General features: G+C 43.5%; 1 protein-coding gene across 1 annotated transcript in view; it reads right to left on the reverse strand.

Moving 5' to 3' along the window:
• stab1 (stabilin 1) overlaps window positions 1-15,992 on the reverse strand; it is a gene marked incomplete at its 5' end in the record, with an annotated part of 178,735 nt that overhangs the window by 104,981 nt on the left and 57,762 nt on the right. The window contains 4 exons of the mRNA XM_038983579.1: window positions 969-1,103; window positions 6,542-6,646; window positions 7,377-7,478; window positions 7,626-7,703. Coding sequence (XP_038839507.1) covers window positions 969-1,103; window positions 6,542-6,646; window positions 7,377-7,478; window positions 7,626-7,703 — 420 coding nt within the window. The remainder of the gene's footprint in view (window positions 1-968; window positions 1,104-6,541; window positions 6,647-7,376; window positions 7,479-7,625; window positions 7,704-15,992) is intronic.

Genomic DNA, 15,992 nt, shown 5'->3' on the forward strand with positions numbered 1-15,992 from the left:
TGGTTCTAGAACTCACCATTGGGCACTGAGGTTTATTACTGGTGATGGTTCTAGAACTCACCATTGGGCCCTTAGGTTTATTACTGGTGATGGTTCTAGAACTCACCATTGGGCCCTTAGGTTTATTACTGGTGATGGTTATAGAACTCACCATTGGGCCCTGAGGTTTATTACTGGTGATGGTTCTAGAACTCACCATTGGGCCCTTAGGTTTATTACTGGTGATGGTTCTAGAACTCACCATTGGGCTCTTAGGTTTATTAGTGGTGATGGTTCTAGAACTCACCATTGGGCACTGAGGTTTATTACTGGTGATGGTTCTAGAACTCACCATTGGGCCCTTAGGTTTATTACTGGTGATGGTTCTAGAACTCACCATTGGGCCCTTAGGTTTATTACTGGTGATGGTTATAGAACTCACCATTGGGCCCTAGCTAGCTAGATCACGATTCACATATAACTAGCTGATAATTATTAAGTAAAACGTTTGCTTTGTGTATATCGTGTTTGGTTTGTTTGGTCTCTATTGTTGCCATTGTCCTGGCTGGAAGAAGGTTCAGTGAATGGGGAGGTGAAGCGTGAGGTAATACAGTAGGGAGAGTGCGAGTACTTCTCAAATATAATGTTTTATGCGTTCTCCACACTCTCGTCCGAACAAGAACGTACTCAAGGGAACGTCCTTGGATAATACACTTGGAGCATGAGAGTGTGGAGCACGGTAGTACGCGTATTGAGAAACCCCTCAGGTGTTACAAAATATTTGAACGGAGCTCGCAAGAATACCGTAGCTCATGGTTATTCTATGTAAGGTTGTCTCGGGCTGGATCAGTGTAATTATACTGTTATTATTAAATAAATAAAATCAACCAATCAACCAACCAAACAAACAATCAATCAAATCAATTAACTAATAAATCAATCAAAACAAACAAACAAACAAACAAACTGCCAAATAGTGAATTGCGTACCTCATTGTTCTTGCCCAGGTGGAACATGATCTGGTAGGCTCTCCCAAGTAATGTGTCCTTCACCATCCCGTCCCTCAGATGATCCGGGAACAGCTGTTCGTGAAGAATGACGTGGTATTTCAATACCTCTTCACCCTGTTGACAAGTTAACAACGTAGTTATTATGGTACGAGGGCCCGATTCCGACTTAGGAAATTACACACTTTCCTATGCACTTCTCAGTAGTTGGTATTCAGACTGACTTTATGAAGGTGGGTAACGGCCGTGGTTCCCTTGCGCGCTCTGAATAAATGTAATTCGACCACTGAAAACCCTCTCACTTACTGGCCAACAGATTTTCATGTGGAGTTTTCATTCAATAGGGATTTCAGTATATTTATCTTAAACCATCCCTTTAAGTACGGTGTATCTTTTAGTTAGAATTTTGTCGACAGTCTCACTAGAATATATCTAGAGAACGGGTTCAGAATATTACGGTTTCATTTAAAGAAAGCCATCTAAATATATGCATTTGAAGACATGGCATATATGACGGTGCAGTGAGATACCCGATGAGTTGGACAATAGTTCTCGGCAATCATCTTGAAAAAACGTATACTTAAAAACTGGAAATCAACCAATCCGCCATCGTTAGACACAATGGGAAAAGTCAAATGCTTTATTATCTAAATGTTGAAATTACGTGGGCGACAGAGAGAAACAAAATGGTGCAGTTTGAGGCCATGTGGTGGAGAGTGATGCGGGCACTGGAGATGGGGGGTGTGAGCAGGTGGGTCTGGACAGGGGTGATGTTTGTGGATGTTTGTGTGCGTTTGTATGTTGTCGTTTGTTTGTGTATGTTTTGTATTGTTAAAAAATTATAATAAATAAAAACGAAAATATACCCTAACGGATGTATATGCATACTCGTCTCCATTTCAGCACCAATTGTTAGATAAAAATATACTCTGATCTTGAACATTATTTAACGTTAGGAATGTATTTATGTATCATAAAAAACTGATTTGGAGAGCCTTTAGGCACGAAAGAAAGACAATTGTACTTTGATTCATTCAGAATGGAATGATAATGTAGGCTATACCAACTGAAGGGAACTAACAGTGTAATTACATGGAATGATAATGTAGGCTATACCAACTGAAGGGAACTAACAGTGTAATTACATGGAATGATAATGTAGGCTATACCAACTGAAGGGAACTAACAGTGTAATTACATGGAATGATAATGTAGGCTATACCAACTGAAGGGAACTAACAGTGTAATTACATGGAATGATAATGTAGGCTATACCAACTGAAGGGAACTAACAGTGTAATTCAATGGAATGATAATGTAGGCTCTACCAACTGAAGGGAACTAACAGTGTAATTCAATGGAATGATAATGTAGGCTCTACCAACTGAAGGGAACTAACAGTGTAATTCAATGGAATGATAATGTAGGCTCTACCAACTGAAGGGAACTAACAGTGTAATTCAATGGAATGATAATGTAGGCTCTACCAACTGAAGGGAACTAACAGTGTAATTCAATGGAATGATAATGTAGGCTCTACCAACTGAAGGGAACTAACAGTGTAATTACATGGAATGATAATGTAGGCTATACCAACTGAAGGGAACTAACCGTAAATTGTCAGTTGAATATGTGTGGATATTACGCCTACTGACGGTCGATACTGATAGTGACTAATATTTAACATGATAGAAGTAGAAGACAGAGAAATTCAGGGTAGCCTTGAACTAAGACATTAGAGTGGCCATCCCTGCAAGTTAACTGGCCATACAATTTAAATTCTGCTAAATTGGCACAGCATGTCATAAACTTTACTGTGGGAAAGATCATATGTTGATATGTTTCAGTTTACTACCATATGACTGGTTTCACATTTGTCTCCAGCGATTATAGGGTAAAAATATATATCTAAATATATCTAAAACAAATGTCATTTAAATTTACAATCCTCTTCTCCAAACGGATTACTCATTTACCTAGCTCTTATCAATATCTCTTATCAATATCTCTTATCAATATCTCTTATCAATATCTCTTATCAAGTTGTAAATTACATGGAGAATGGTGTTTTTTCTATCTGACTAAAACGTCCCACTAGGAACCGGTAGGTTTCACTAAAGTCGTGGAATTATGAGGGAATTAAGTCAAGGTCAGAACACAGTGTATCTGTAGACACACCTCCGGCCACACCTCCGGCCACACCTCCTGTCACACAGTATCTGTAGACACACCTCCTACCACACAGTGTATCTGTAGACACACCTCCTACCACACAGTGTATCTGTAGACACACCTCCTACCACACAGTGTATCTGTAGACACACCTCCGGCCACACCTCCGGCCACACCTCCTGCCACACAGTGTATCTGTAGACACACCTCCTACCACACAGTGTATCTGTATACACACCTCATACCACACAGTGTATCTGTATACACACCTCCTACCACACAGTGTATCTGTAGACACACCTCATACCACACAGTGTATCTGTAGACACACCTCCTACCACACAGTGTATCTGTAGACACACCTCCTACCACACAGTGTATCTGTAGACACACCTCCTACCACACAGTGTATCTGTAGACACACCTCCTACCACACAGTGTATCTGTAGACACCTCCGGCCATCCCATTTATTAGGTCTCCACCCTAAACAAATAGCGGGTGAATAACATGCTGTTATCATGCTGAAGGTCAGAATACACAGAGAGAAGTGGATCAAAGGGGAATTCCATTCCATTTACGCACGATAAACTCGGGTCGTTTGTTTGTGTGTTTTTGACAACAGCTGATAATCAGAAAAGGTGACACGCTGTTCCAAAATGAGATGATTCATTCTCGGGATGGGTGAGCCTAGTATGTTGATATTTGTTGCCTAATGCATTCGTTTTTTTACTTAACATTACATTCTAAACAGTATGTAGTATGATTATTAGACAGTATGTCGTTTCAGTAAGTAGAAGGCAAGACAGGTTTCAGGCCAGTGATTTTACTCTTTCTCTCTCTCGGAGGACCTGAGCCCGAGGACCATGCCTCAGGACTACCTGGCATGATGACTCCTTGTTGTCTCCAGTCCACCTGGCCGTGCTGCTGCTCCAGTTTCAACTGTTCTGCCTGCGGCTATGGAACCCTGACCTGTTCACCGGACGTGCTACCTGTCCCAGACCTGCTGTTTTCAACTCTCTAGAGACAGCAGGAGCGGTAGAGATACTCTGAATGATCGGCTATGAAAAGCCAACTGACATTTACTCCTGAGGTGCTGACTTGTTGCACCCTCGACAACTACTGTGATTATTATTATTTGACCATGCTGGTCATTTATGAACATCTTGGCCATGTTCTGTTATAATCTCCACCCGGCACAGCCAGAAGAGGACTGGCCACCCCTCATAGCCTGGTTCCTCTCTAGGTTTCTTCCTAGGTTTTGGCCTTTCTAGGGAGTATTTCCTAGCCACCGTCCTTCTACACCTGCATTGCTTGTTGTTTGGGGTTTCAGGCTGGGTTTCTGTACAGCACTTTGAGATATCAGCTGATGTAAGAGGGGCTTTATAAATACATTTGATTTGATTTGATTTTACTTCACCCCCAAATACACTGGGAAGTCATGATCCCAATATTTTCTTTCTTTCTTTACTTTTTTTCCTTCCTTCCAATGTATCAGTTGTGTAGAGTTGGTCTGTCTCAGGTAATCTACCTATCAGGTGTGTAGAGTTGGTTTGTCTCAGGTAATCTACCTACCAGTTGTGTAGAGTTGGTCTGTCTCAGGTAATCTACCTACCAGTTGTGTAGAGTTGGTCTGTCTCAGGTAATCTACCTACCAGTTGTGTAGAGTTGGTCTGTCTCAGGTAATCTCTATTTACCAGTTGTGTAGAGTTGGTCTGTCTCAGGTAATCTACCTACCAGTTGTGTAGAGTTGGTTTGTCTCAGGTAATCTACCTACCAGTTGTGTAGAGTTGGTTTGTCTCAGGTAATCTCTATTTACCAGTTGTGTAGAGTTGGTCTGTCTCAGGTAATCTACCTACCAGTTGTGTAGAGTTGGTTTGTCTCAGGTAATCTCTATTTACCAGTTGTGTAGAGTTGGTTTGTCTCAGGTAATCTACCTACCAGTTGTGTAGAGTTGGTTTGTCTCAGGTAATCTACCTATCAGGTGTGTAGAGTTGGTTTGTCTCAGGTAATCTACCTACCAGTTGTGTAGAGTTGGTTTGTCTCAGGTAATCTACCTATCAGGTGTGTAGAGTTGGTCTGTCTCAGGTAATCTCTACCTACCAGTTGTGAAGAGTTGGTCTGTCTCAGGTAATCTCTACCTACCAGTTGTGAAGAGTTGGTCTGTCTCAGGTAATCTCTACCTACCAGTTGTGTAGAGTTGGTCTGTCTCAGGTAATCTCTACCTACCAGTTGTGTAGAGTTGGTCTGTCTCAGGTAATCTACCTACCAGTTGTGTAGAGTTGGTCTGTCTCAGGTAATCTCTACCTACCAGTTGTGAAGAGTTGGTCTGTCTCAGGTAATCTCTACCTACCAGTTGTGTAGAGTTGGTCTGTCTCAGGTAATCTACCTACCAGTTGTGTAGAGTTGGTCTGTCTCAGGTAATCTACCTATCAGGTGTGTAGAGTTGGTTTGTCTCAGGTAATCTACCTACCAGTTGTGTAGAGTTGGTCTGTCTCAGGTAATCTCTACCTACCAGTTGTGTAGAGTTGGTCTGTCTCAGGTAATCTCTACCTATCAGCTGTGTAGAGTTGGTCTGTCTCAGGTAATCTACCTACCAGTTGTGTAGAGTTGGTCTGTCTCAGGTAATCTACCTACCAGTTGTGTAGAGTTGGTCTGTCTCAGGTAATCTACCTACCAGTTGTGTAGAGTTGGTCTGTCTCAGGTAATCTCTACCTACCAGTTGTGAAGAGTTGGTCTGTCTCAGGTAATCTCTACCTACCAGTTGTGTAGAGTTGGTCTGTCTCAGGTAATCTACCTACCAGTTGTGTAGAGTTGGTCTGTCTCAGGTAATCTCTACCTACCAGTTGTGTAGAGTTGGTCTGTCTCAGGTAATCTACCTACCAGTTGTGTAGAGTTGGTCTGTCTCAGGTAATCTCTACCTACCAGTTGTGTAGAGTTGGTCTGTCTCAGGTAATCTCTACCTACCAGTTGTGTAGAGTTGGTCTGTCTCAGGTAATCTACCTACCAGTTGTGTAGAGTTGGTCTGTCTCAGGTAATCTCTACCTACCAGTTGTGAAGAGTTGGTCTGTCTCAGGTAATCTCTACCTACCAGTTGTGAAGAGTTGGTCTGTCTCAGGTAATCTCTACCTACCAGTTGTGTAGAGTTGGTCTGTCTCAGGTAATCTCTACCTACCAGTTGTGTAGAGTTGGTCTGTCTCAGGTAATCTCTACCTACCAGTTGTGAAGAGTTGGTCTGTCTCAGGTAATCTCTACCTACCAGTTGTGAAGAGTTGGTCTGTCTCAGGTAATCTCTACCTACCAGTTGTGTAGAGTTGGTCTGTCTCAGGTAATCTCTACCTACCAGTTGTGAAGAGTTGGTCTGTCTCAGGTAATCTCTACCTACCAGTTGTGAAGAGTTGGTCTGTCTCAGGTAATCTCGGACGGCGGCGTCGTGTGGAAGTAGGAGCGTATAATCATAGACACCAATCTCCTCTGTCAGGTTGTAGAGCTGGAGGGAGATTACGGTGAAAAACAGAAAGCTAAGTCAATAATATCTCTGATCGAGCTGATACCAGACACGTAACAGACACATACTGGCATTTCAAATATGTTCAAATACTTGAACGCTGTTCTATTCCATTGGTTCCATTGTAACAGAACGCTAAATCAAACGCAAGTCACATGTATGGAAGGACTGGGGGGAGGCAGGTTGGACTTAAGGTGTGTCTACCTCTTTCCCTACTATATTTATTTATTTACTTTGCTCCTTTGCACCCCATTATTTCTATTTCTACTTTGCACATTCTTCCACTGCAAATCTACCATTCCAGTGTTTTACTTGCTATATTGTATTTACTTCGCCACCATGGCCTTTTATTGCCTTTACCTCCCTTATCTCACCTCACTTGCTCACATTGTTTATAGACTTATTTTTCTACTGTATTATTGACTGTATGTTTGTTTATTCCATGTGTAACTCTGTGTTGTTGTATGTGTCGAACTGCTTTGCTTTATCTTGGCCAGGTCGCAATTGTAAATGAGAACTTGTTCTCAACTAGCCTACCTGGTTAAATAAAGGTGAAATAAATAAATAAAAATAAAATGTGGAGGAAACATGTAAATATTGTTACCTTGGTCCTAGCATGTGACAGCAGAGCACAAGCGTCCTGTCCAGGGGGTGTATTCGTGCATCAAGCTGCCTTACGTTACAACGTACCGACCTACCAAAAATAACGTACCAGTGCTGCCTGTGTAAAGAGACTGAAGGTAGGGGTGGTGTTGAGGAACTGCATCAGGCCTGGGGGTTCTGGTGGGATGTCTGACAAGGGGGGGAACAGAACCTGAAAACACAAAACCATCAACACAGGATTGATTTAACCTCTAACAACCCTTGCTTGTGTAAAAGCTTTTGGAATATTCAATTAAAACAAGTTTGTGTGAAGTTGATTTGTATCCACAGACTAAAGCAGTGACCTGTTACACGTTACCGTATTAATGATGTGGATGTATCCGTTGATAGAAGGGATGTTGGGGGTGAGGATGGTTGCATTCTCTATCCAAACTTCCTGAAACACAAAGAAGAACCAGGATGTTAACACAAAGAAGAACTGGGATGTTGGGGGTGAGGATGGTTGCATTCTCTATCCTAACTTCCTGAAACACAAAGAAGAACCAGGATGTTGGGGGTGAGGATGGTTGCATTCTCTATCCTAACTTCCTGAAACACAAAGAAGAACCAGGATGTTGGGGGTGAGGATGGTTGCATTCTCTATCCTAACTTCCTGAAACATCAAGAAGAACCAGGATGTTGGGGGTGAGGATGGTTGCATTCTCTATCCTAACTTCCTGAAACACAAAGAAGAACCAGGATGTTGGGGGTGAGGATGGTTGCATTCTCTATCCTAACTTCCTGAAACATAAAGAAGAACCAGGATGTTGGCGGTGAGGATGGTTGCATTCTCTATCCTAACTTCCTGAAACATCAAGAAGAACCAGGATGTTGGGGGTGAGGATGGTTGCATTCTCTATCCTAACTTCCTGAAACACAAAGAAGAACCAGGATGTTGGGGGTGAGGATGGTTGCATTCTCTATCCTAACTTCCTGAAACACAAAGAAGAACCAGGATGTTGGGGGTGAGGATGGTTGCATTCTCTATCCTAACTTCCTGAAACACAAAGAAGAACCAGGATGTTGGGGGTGAGGATGGTTGCATTCTCTATCCTAACTTCCTGAAACACAAAGAAGAACCGGGATGTTGGGGGTGAGGATGGTTGCATTCTCTATCCTAACTTCCTGAAACACAAAGAAGAACCAGGATGTTGGGGGTGAGGATGGTTGCATTCTCTATCCTAACTTCCTGAAACATCAAGAAGAACCAGGATGTTGGGGATGAGGATGGTTGCATTCTCTATCCTAACTTCCTGAAACACAAAGAAGAACCAGGATGTTGGGGGTGAGGATGGTTGCATTCTCTATCCTAACTTCCTGAAACACAAAGAAGAACCAGGATGTTGGGGGTGAGGATGGTTGCATTCTCTATCCTAACTTCCTGAAACATCAAGAAGAACCAGGATGTTGGGGGTGAGGATGGTTGCATTCTCTATCCTAACTTCCTGAAATATCAAGAAGAACCAGGATGTTGGGGGTGAGGATGGTTGCATTCTCTATCCTAACTTCCTGAAACATAAAGAAGAACCGGGATGTTGGGGGTGAGGATGGTTGCATTCTCTATCCTAACTTCCTGAAACATCAAGAAGAACCAGGATGTTGGGGGTGAGGATGGTTGCATTCTCTATCCTAACTTCCTGAAACATAAAGAACAACTGGGATGTTGGGGGTGAGGATGGTTGCATTCTCTATCCTAACTTCCTGAAACATAAAGAAGAACCAGGATGTTGGGGGTGAGGATGGTTGCATTCTCTATCCTAACTTCCTGAAACATCAAGAAGAACCAGGATGTTGGGGGTGAGGATGGTTGCATTCTCTATCCTAACTTCCTGAAACACAAAGAAGAACCAGGATGTTGGGGGTGAGGATGGTTGCATTCTCTATCCTAACTTCCTGAAACACAAAGAAGAACCAGGATGTTGGGGGTGAGGATGGTTGCATTCTCTATCCTAACTTCCTGAAACACAAAGAAGAACCGGGATGTTGGGGGTGAGGATGGTTGCATTCTCTATCCTAACTTCCTGAAACACAAAGAAGAACCAGGATGTTGGGGGTGAGGATGGTTGCATTCTCTATCCTAACTTCCTGAAACATCAAGAAGAACCAGGATGTTGGGGATGAGGATGGTTGCATTCTCTATCCTAACTTCCTGAAACACAAAGAAGAACCAGGATGTTGGGGGTGAGGATGGTTGCATTCTCTATCCTAACTTCCTGAAACACAAAGAAGAACCAGGATGTTGGGGGTGAGGATGGTTGCATTCTCTATCCTAACTTCCTGAAACATCAAGAAGAACCAGGATGTTGGGGGTGAGGATGGTTGCATTCTCTATCCTAACTTCCTGAAATATCAAGAAGAACCAGGATGTTGGGGGTGAGGATGGTTGCATTCTCTATCCTAACTTCCTGAAACATAAAGAAGAACCGGGATGTTGGGGGTGAGGATGGTTGCATTCTCTATCCTAACTTCCTGAAACATCAAGAAGAACCAGGATGTTGGGGGTGAGGATGGTTGCATTCTCTATCCTAACTTCCTGAAACATAAAGAAGAACTGGGATGTTGGGGGTGAGGATGGTTGCATTCTCTATCCTAACTTCCTGAAACATAAAGAAGAACCAGGATGTTGGGGGTGAGGATGGTTGCATTCTCTATCCTAACTTCCTGAAACATCAAGAAGAACCAGGATGTTGGGGGTGAGGATGGTTGCATTCTCTATCCTAACTTCCTGAAACATAAAGAAGAACCAGGATGTTGGGGGTGAGGATGGTTGCATTCTCTATCCTAACTTCCTGAAACATCAAGAAGAACCAGGATGTTGGGGGTGAGGATGGTTGCATTCTCTATCCTAACTTCCTGAAACACAAAGAAGAACCAGGATGTTGGGGGTGAGGATGGTTGCATTCTCTATCCTAACTTCCTGAAACACAAAGAAGAACCGGGATGTTGGGGGTGAGGATGGTTGCATTCTCTATCCTAACTTCCTGAAACATAAAGAAGAACTGGGATGTTGGGGGTGAGGATGGTTGCATTCTCTATCCTAACTTCCTGAAACACAAAGAAGAACCAGGATGTTGGGGGTGAGGATGGTTGCATTCTCTATCCTAACTTCCTGAAACATCAAGAAGAACCAGGATGTTGGGGGTGAGGATGGTTGCATTCTCTATCCTAACTTCCTGAAACATCAAGAAGAACCAGGATGTTGGGGGTGAGGATGGTTGCATTCTCTATCCTAACTTCCAGAAACACAAAGAAGAACCAGGATGTTGGGGGTGAGGGTGGTTGCATTCTCTATCCTAACTTCCTGAAACACAAAGAAGAACCAGGATGTTGGGGGTGAGGATGGTTGCATTCTCTATCCTAACTTCCTGAAACACAAAGAAGAACCAGGATGTTGGGGGTGAGGATGGTTGCATTCTCTATCCTAATTTCCTGAAACACAAAGAAGAACTGGGATGTTGGGGGTGAGGATGGTTGCATTCTCTATCCTAACTTCCTGAAACATAAAGAAGAACTGGGATGTTGGGGGTGAGGATGGTTGCATTCTCTATCCTAACTTCCTGAAACATCAAGAAGAACCAGGATGTTGGGGGTGAGGATGGTTGCATTCTCTATCCTAACTTCCTGAAACATAAAGAAGAACTGGGATGTTGGGGGTGAGGATGGTTGCATTCTCTATCCTAACTTCCTGAAACATAAAGAAGAACCAGGATGTTGGGGGTGAGGATGGTTGCATTCTCTATCCTAACTTCCTGAAACATCAAGAAGAACCAGGATGTTGGGGGTGAGGATGGTTGCATTCTCTATCCTAACTTCCTGAAACATAAAGAAGAACCAGGATGTTGGGGGTGAGGATGGTTGCATTCTCTATCCTAACTTCCTGAAACATCAAGAAGAACCAGGATGTTGGGGGTGAGGATGGTTGCATTCTCTATCCTAACTTCCTGAAACACAAAGAAGAACCAGGATGTTGGGGGTGAGGATGGTTGCATTCTCTATCCTAACTTCCTGAAACACAAAGAAGAACCGGGATGTTGGGGGTGAGGATGGTTGCATTCTCTATCCTAACTTCCTGAAACATAAAGAAGAACTGGGATGTTGGGGGTGAGGATGGTTGCATTCTCTATCCTAACTTCCTGAAACACAAAGAAGAACCAGGATGTTGGGGGTGAGGATGGTTGCATTCTCTATCCTAACTTCCTGAAACATCAAGAAGAACCAGGATGTTGGGGGTGAGGATGGTTGCATTCTCTATCCTAACTTCCTGAAACATCAAGAAGAACCAGGATGTTGGGGGTGAGGATGGTTGCATTCTCTATCCTAACTTCCAGAAACACAAAGAAGAACCAGGATGTTGGGGGTGAGGGTGGTTGCATTCTCTATCCTAACTTCCTGAAACACAAAGAAGAACCAGGATGTTGGGGGTGAGGATGGTTGCATTCTCTATCCTAACTTCCTGAAACACAAAGAAGAACCAGGATGTTGGGGGTGAGGATGGTTGCATTCTCTATCCTAACTTCCTGAAACACAAAGAAGAACTGGGATGTTGGGGGTGAGGATGGTTGCATTCTCTATCCTAACTTCCTGAAACATAAAGAAGAACTGGGATGTTGGGGGTGAGGATGGTTGTATTCTCTATCCTAACTTCCTGAAACATAAAGAAGAACTGGGATGTTGGGGGTGAGGATGGTTGTATTCTCTATCCTAACTTCCTGAAACACAAAGAAGAACCAGGATGTTGGGGGTGAGGATGGTTGCATTCTCTATCCTAACTTCCTGAAACACAAAGAAGAACCAGGATGTTGGGGGTGAGGATGGTTGCATTCTCTATCCTAACTTCCTGAAACATAAAGAAGAACTGGGATGTTGGGGGTGAGGATGGATGCATTCTCTATCCTAACTTCCTGAAACATAAAGAAGAACCGGGATGTTGGGGGTGAGGATGGTTGCATTCTCTATCCTAACTTCCTGAAACATCAAGAAGAACCGGGATGTTGGGGGTGAGGATGGTTGCATTCTCTATCCTAACTTCCTGAAACACAAAGAAGAACCAGGATGTTGGGGATGAGGATGGTTGCATTCTCTATCCTAACTTCCTGAAACACAAAGAAGAACCAGGATGTTGGGGGTGAGGATGGTTGCATTCTCTATCCTAACTTCCTGAAACATCAAGAAGAACCAGGATGTTGGGGGTGAGGATGGTTGCATTCTCTATCCTAACTTCCTGAAACATCAAGAAGAACTGGGATGTTGGGGGTGAGGATGGTTGCATTCTCTATCCTAACTTCCTGAAACATAAAGAAGAACTGGGATGTTGGGGGTGAGGATGGTTGCATTCTCTATCCTAACTTCCTGAAACACAAAGAAGAACCAGGATGTTGGGGGTGAGGATGGTTGCATTCTCTATCCTAACTTCCTGAAACACAAAGAAGAACCAGGATGTTGGGGGTGAGGATGGTTGCATTCTCTATCCTAACTTCCTGAAACACAAAGAAGAACCAGGATGTTGGGGGTGAGGATGGTTGCATTCTCTATCCTAACTTCCTGAAACACAAAGAAGAACCAGGATGTTGGGGGTGAGGATGGTTGCATTCTCTATCCTAACTTCCTGAAACACAAAGAAGAACCAGGATGTTGGGGGTGAGGATGGTTGCATTCTCTATCCTAACTTCCTGAAACACAAAGAAGAACTGGGATGTTGGGGGTGAGGATGGTTGCATTCTCTATCCTAACTTCCTGAAACATAAAGAAGAACCAGGATGTTGGGGGTGAGGATGGTTGCATTCTCTATCCTAACTTCCTGAAACATCAAGAAGAACCAGGATGTTGGGGGTGAGGATGGTTGCATTCTCTATCCTAACTTCCTGAAACATCAAGAAGAACTGGGATGTTGGGCGTGAGGATGGTTGCATTCTCTATCCTAACTTCCTGAAACACAAAGAAGAACCAGGATGTTGGGAACACAAAGAAGAACTGGGATGTTGGGGGTGAGGATGGTTGCATTCTCTATCCTAACTTCCTGAAACACAAAGAAGAACCAGGATGTTGGGAACACAAAGAAGAACTGGGATGTTGGGGGTGAGGATGGTTGCATTCTCTATCCTAACTTCCTGAAACACAAAGAAGAACCGGGATGTTGGGGGTGAGGATGGTTGCATTCTCTATCCTAACTTCCTGAAACACAAAGAAGAACCAGGATGTTGGGGGTGAGGATGGTTGCATTCTCTATCCTAACTTCCTGAAACATCAAGAAGAACCAGGATGTTGGGGGTGAGGATGGTTGCATTCTCTATCCTAACTTCCTGAAACATCAAGAAGAACCAGGATGTTGGGGGTGAGGATGGTTGCATTCTCTATCCTAACTTCCTGAAACACAAAGAAGAACCAGGATGTTGGGGGTGAGGATGGTTGCATTCTCTATCCTAACTTCCTGAAACACAAAGAAGAACTGGGATGTTGGGGGTGAGGATGGTTGCATTCTCTATCCTAACTTCCTGAAACATAAAGAAGAACTGGGATGTTGGGGGTGAGGATGGTTGTATTCTCTATCCTAACTTCCTGAAACATAAAGAAGAACTGGGATGTTGGGGGTGAGGATGGTTGTATTCTCTATCCTAACTTCCTGAAACACAAAGAAGAACCAGGATGTTGGGGGTGAGGATGGTTGCATTCTCTATCCTAACTTCCTGAAACACAAAGAAGAACCAGGATGTTGGGGGTGAGGATGGTTGCATTCTCTATCCTAACTTCCTGAAACATAAAGAAGAACTGGGATGTTGGGGGTGAGGATGGATGCATTCTCTATCCTAACTTCCTGAAACACAAAGAAGAACCAGGATGTTGGGGGTGAGGATGGTTGCATTCTCTATCCTAACTTCCTGAAACATAAAGAAGAACTGGGATGTTGGGGGTGAGGATGGATGCATTCTCTATCCTAACTTCCTGAAACATAAAGAAGAACTGGGATGTTGGGGGTGAGGATGGATGCATTCTCTATCCTAACTTCCTGAAACATAAAGAAGAACCGGGATGTTGGGGGTGAGGATGGTTGCATTCTCTATCCTAACTTCCTGAAACATCAAGAAGAACCAGGATGTTGGGGGTGAGGATGGTTGCATTCTCTATCCTAACTTCCTGAAACACAAAGAAGAACCAGGATGTTGGGGATGAGGATGGTTGCATTCTCTATCCTAACTTCCTGAAACACAAAGAAGAACCAGGATGTTGGGGGTGAGGATGGTTGCATTCTCTATCCTAACTTCCTGAAACATCAAGAAGAACCAGGATGTTGGGGGTGAGGATGGTTGCATTCTCTATCCTAACTTCCTGAAACATAAAGAAGAACCAGGATGTTGGGGGTGAGGATGGTTGCATTCTCTATCCTAACTTCCTGAAACACAAAGAAGAACCAGGATGTTGGGGGTGAGGATGGTTGCATTCTCTATCCTAACTTCCTGAAACACAAAGAAGAACCAGGATGTTGGGGGTGAGGATGGTTGCATTCTCTATCCTAACTTCCTGAAACATCAAGAAGAACCAGGATGTTGGCGGTGAGGATGGTTGCATTCTCTATCCTAACTTCCTGAAACACAAAGAAGAACCAGGATGTTGGCGGTGAGGATGGTTGCATTCTCTATCCTAACTTCCTGAAACACAAAGAAGAACCAGGATGTTGGGGGTGAGGATGGTTGCATTCTCTATCCTAACTTCCTGAAACATCAAGAAGAACCAGGATGTTGGGGGTGAGGATGGTTGCATTCTCTATCCTAACTTCCTGAAACACAAAGAAGAACTGGGATGTTGGGGGTGAGGATGGTTGCATTCTCTATCCTAACTTCCTGAAACATAAAGAAGAACTGGGATGTTGGGGGTGAGGATGGATGCATTCTCTATCCTAACTTCCTGAAACATCAAGAAGAACTGGGATGTTGGGGGTGAGGATGGTTGCATTCTCTATCCTAACTTCCTGAAACATAAAGAAGAACTGGGATGTTGGGGGTGAGGATGGATGCATTCTCTATCCTAACTTCCTGAAACATCAAGAAGAACCAGGATGTTGGGGGTGAGGATGGTTGCATTCTCTATCCTAACTTCCTGAAACATCAAGAAGAACCAGGATGTTGGGGGTGAGGATGGTTGCATTCTCTATCCTAACTTCCTGAAACACAAAGAAGAACCAGGATGTTGGGGGTGAGGATGGTTGCATTCTCTATCCTAACTTCCTGAAACACAAAGAAGAACCAGGATGTTGGGTGGGGTGAGGATGGTTGCATTCTCTATCCTAACTTCCTGAAACATAAAGAAGAACTGGGATGTTGGGGGTGAGGATGGTTGCATTCTCTATCCTAACTTCCTGACACAAAGAAGGAACCAGGATGTTGGGGGTGAGGATGGTTGCATTCTCTATCCTAACTTCCTGAAACACAAAGAAAGAACCTGATGTTGGGGGTGAGGATGGTTTGCATTCTCTATCCTAACTTCCTGAAACACAAAGAAGAACCAGGATGTTGGGGGTGAGGATGGTTGCATTCTCTATCCTAACTTCCTGAAACACAAAGAAGAACCAGGATGTTGGGGGGTGGAGAGATGGTTGCATTCTCTATCATAACTTCCTGAAACACAAAGAAGAACTGGGATGTTGGGGGTGAGGATGGTTGCATTCTCTATCCTAACTTCCTGAAACATAAGA

This window comes from Salvelinus namaycush, unplaced genomic scaffold, assembly GCF_016432855.1.
Source record: "Salvelinus namaycush isolate Seneca unplaced genomic scaffold, SaNama_1.0 Scaffold176, whole genome shotgun sequence".
Lineage (NCBI taxonomy): Eukaryota > Metazoa > Chordata > Actinopteri > Salmoniformes > Salmonidae > Salvelinus > Salvelinus namaycush.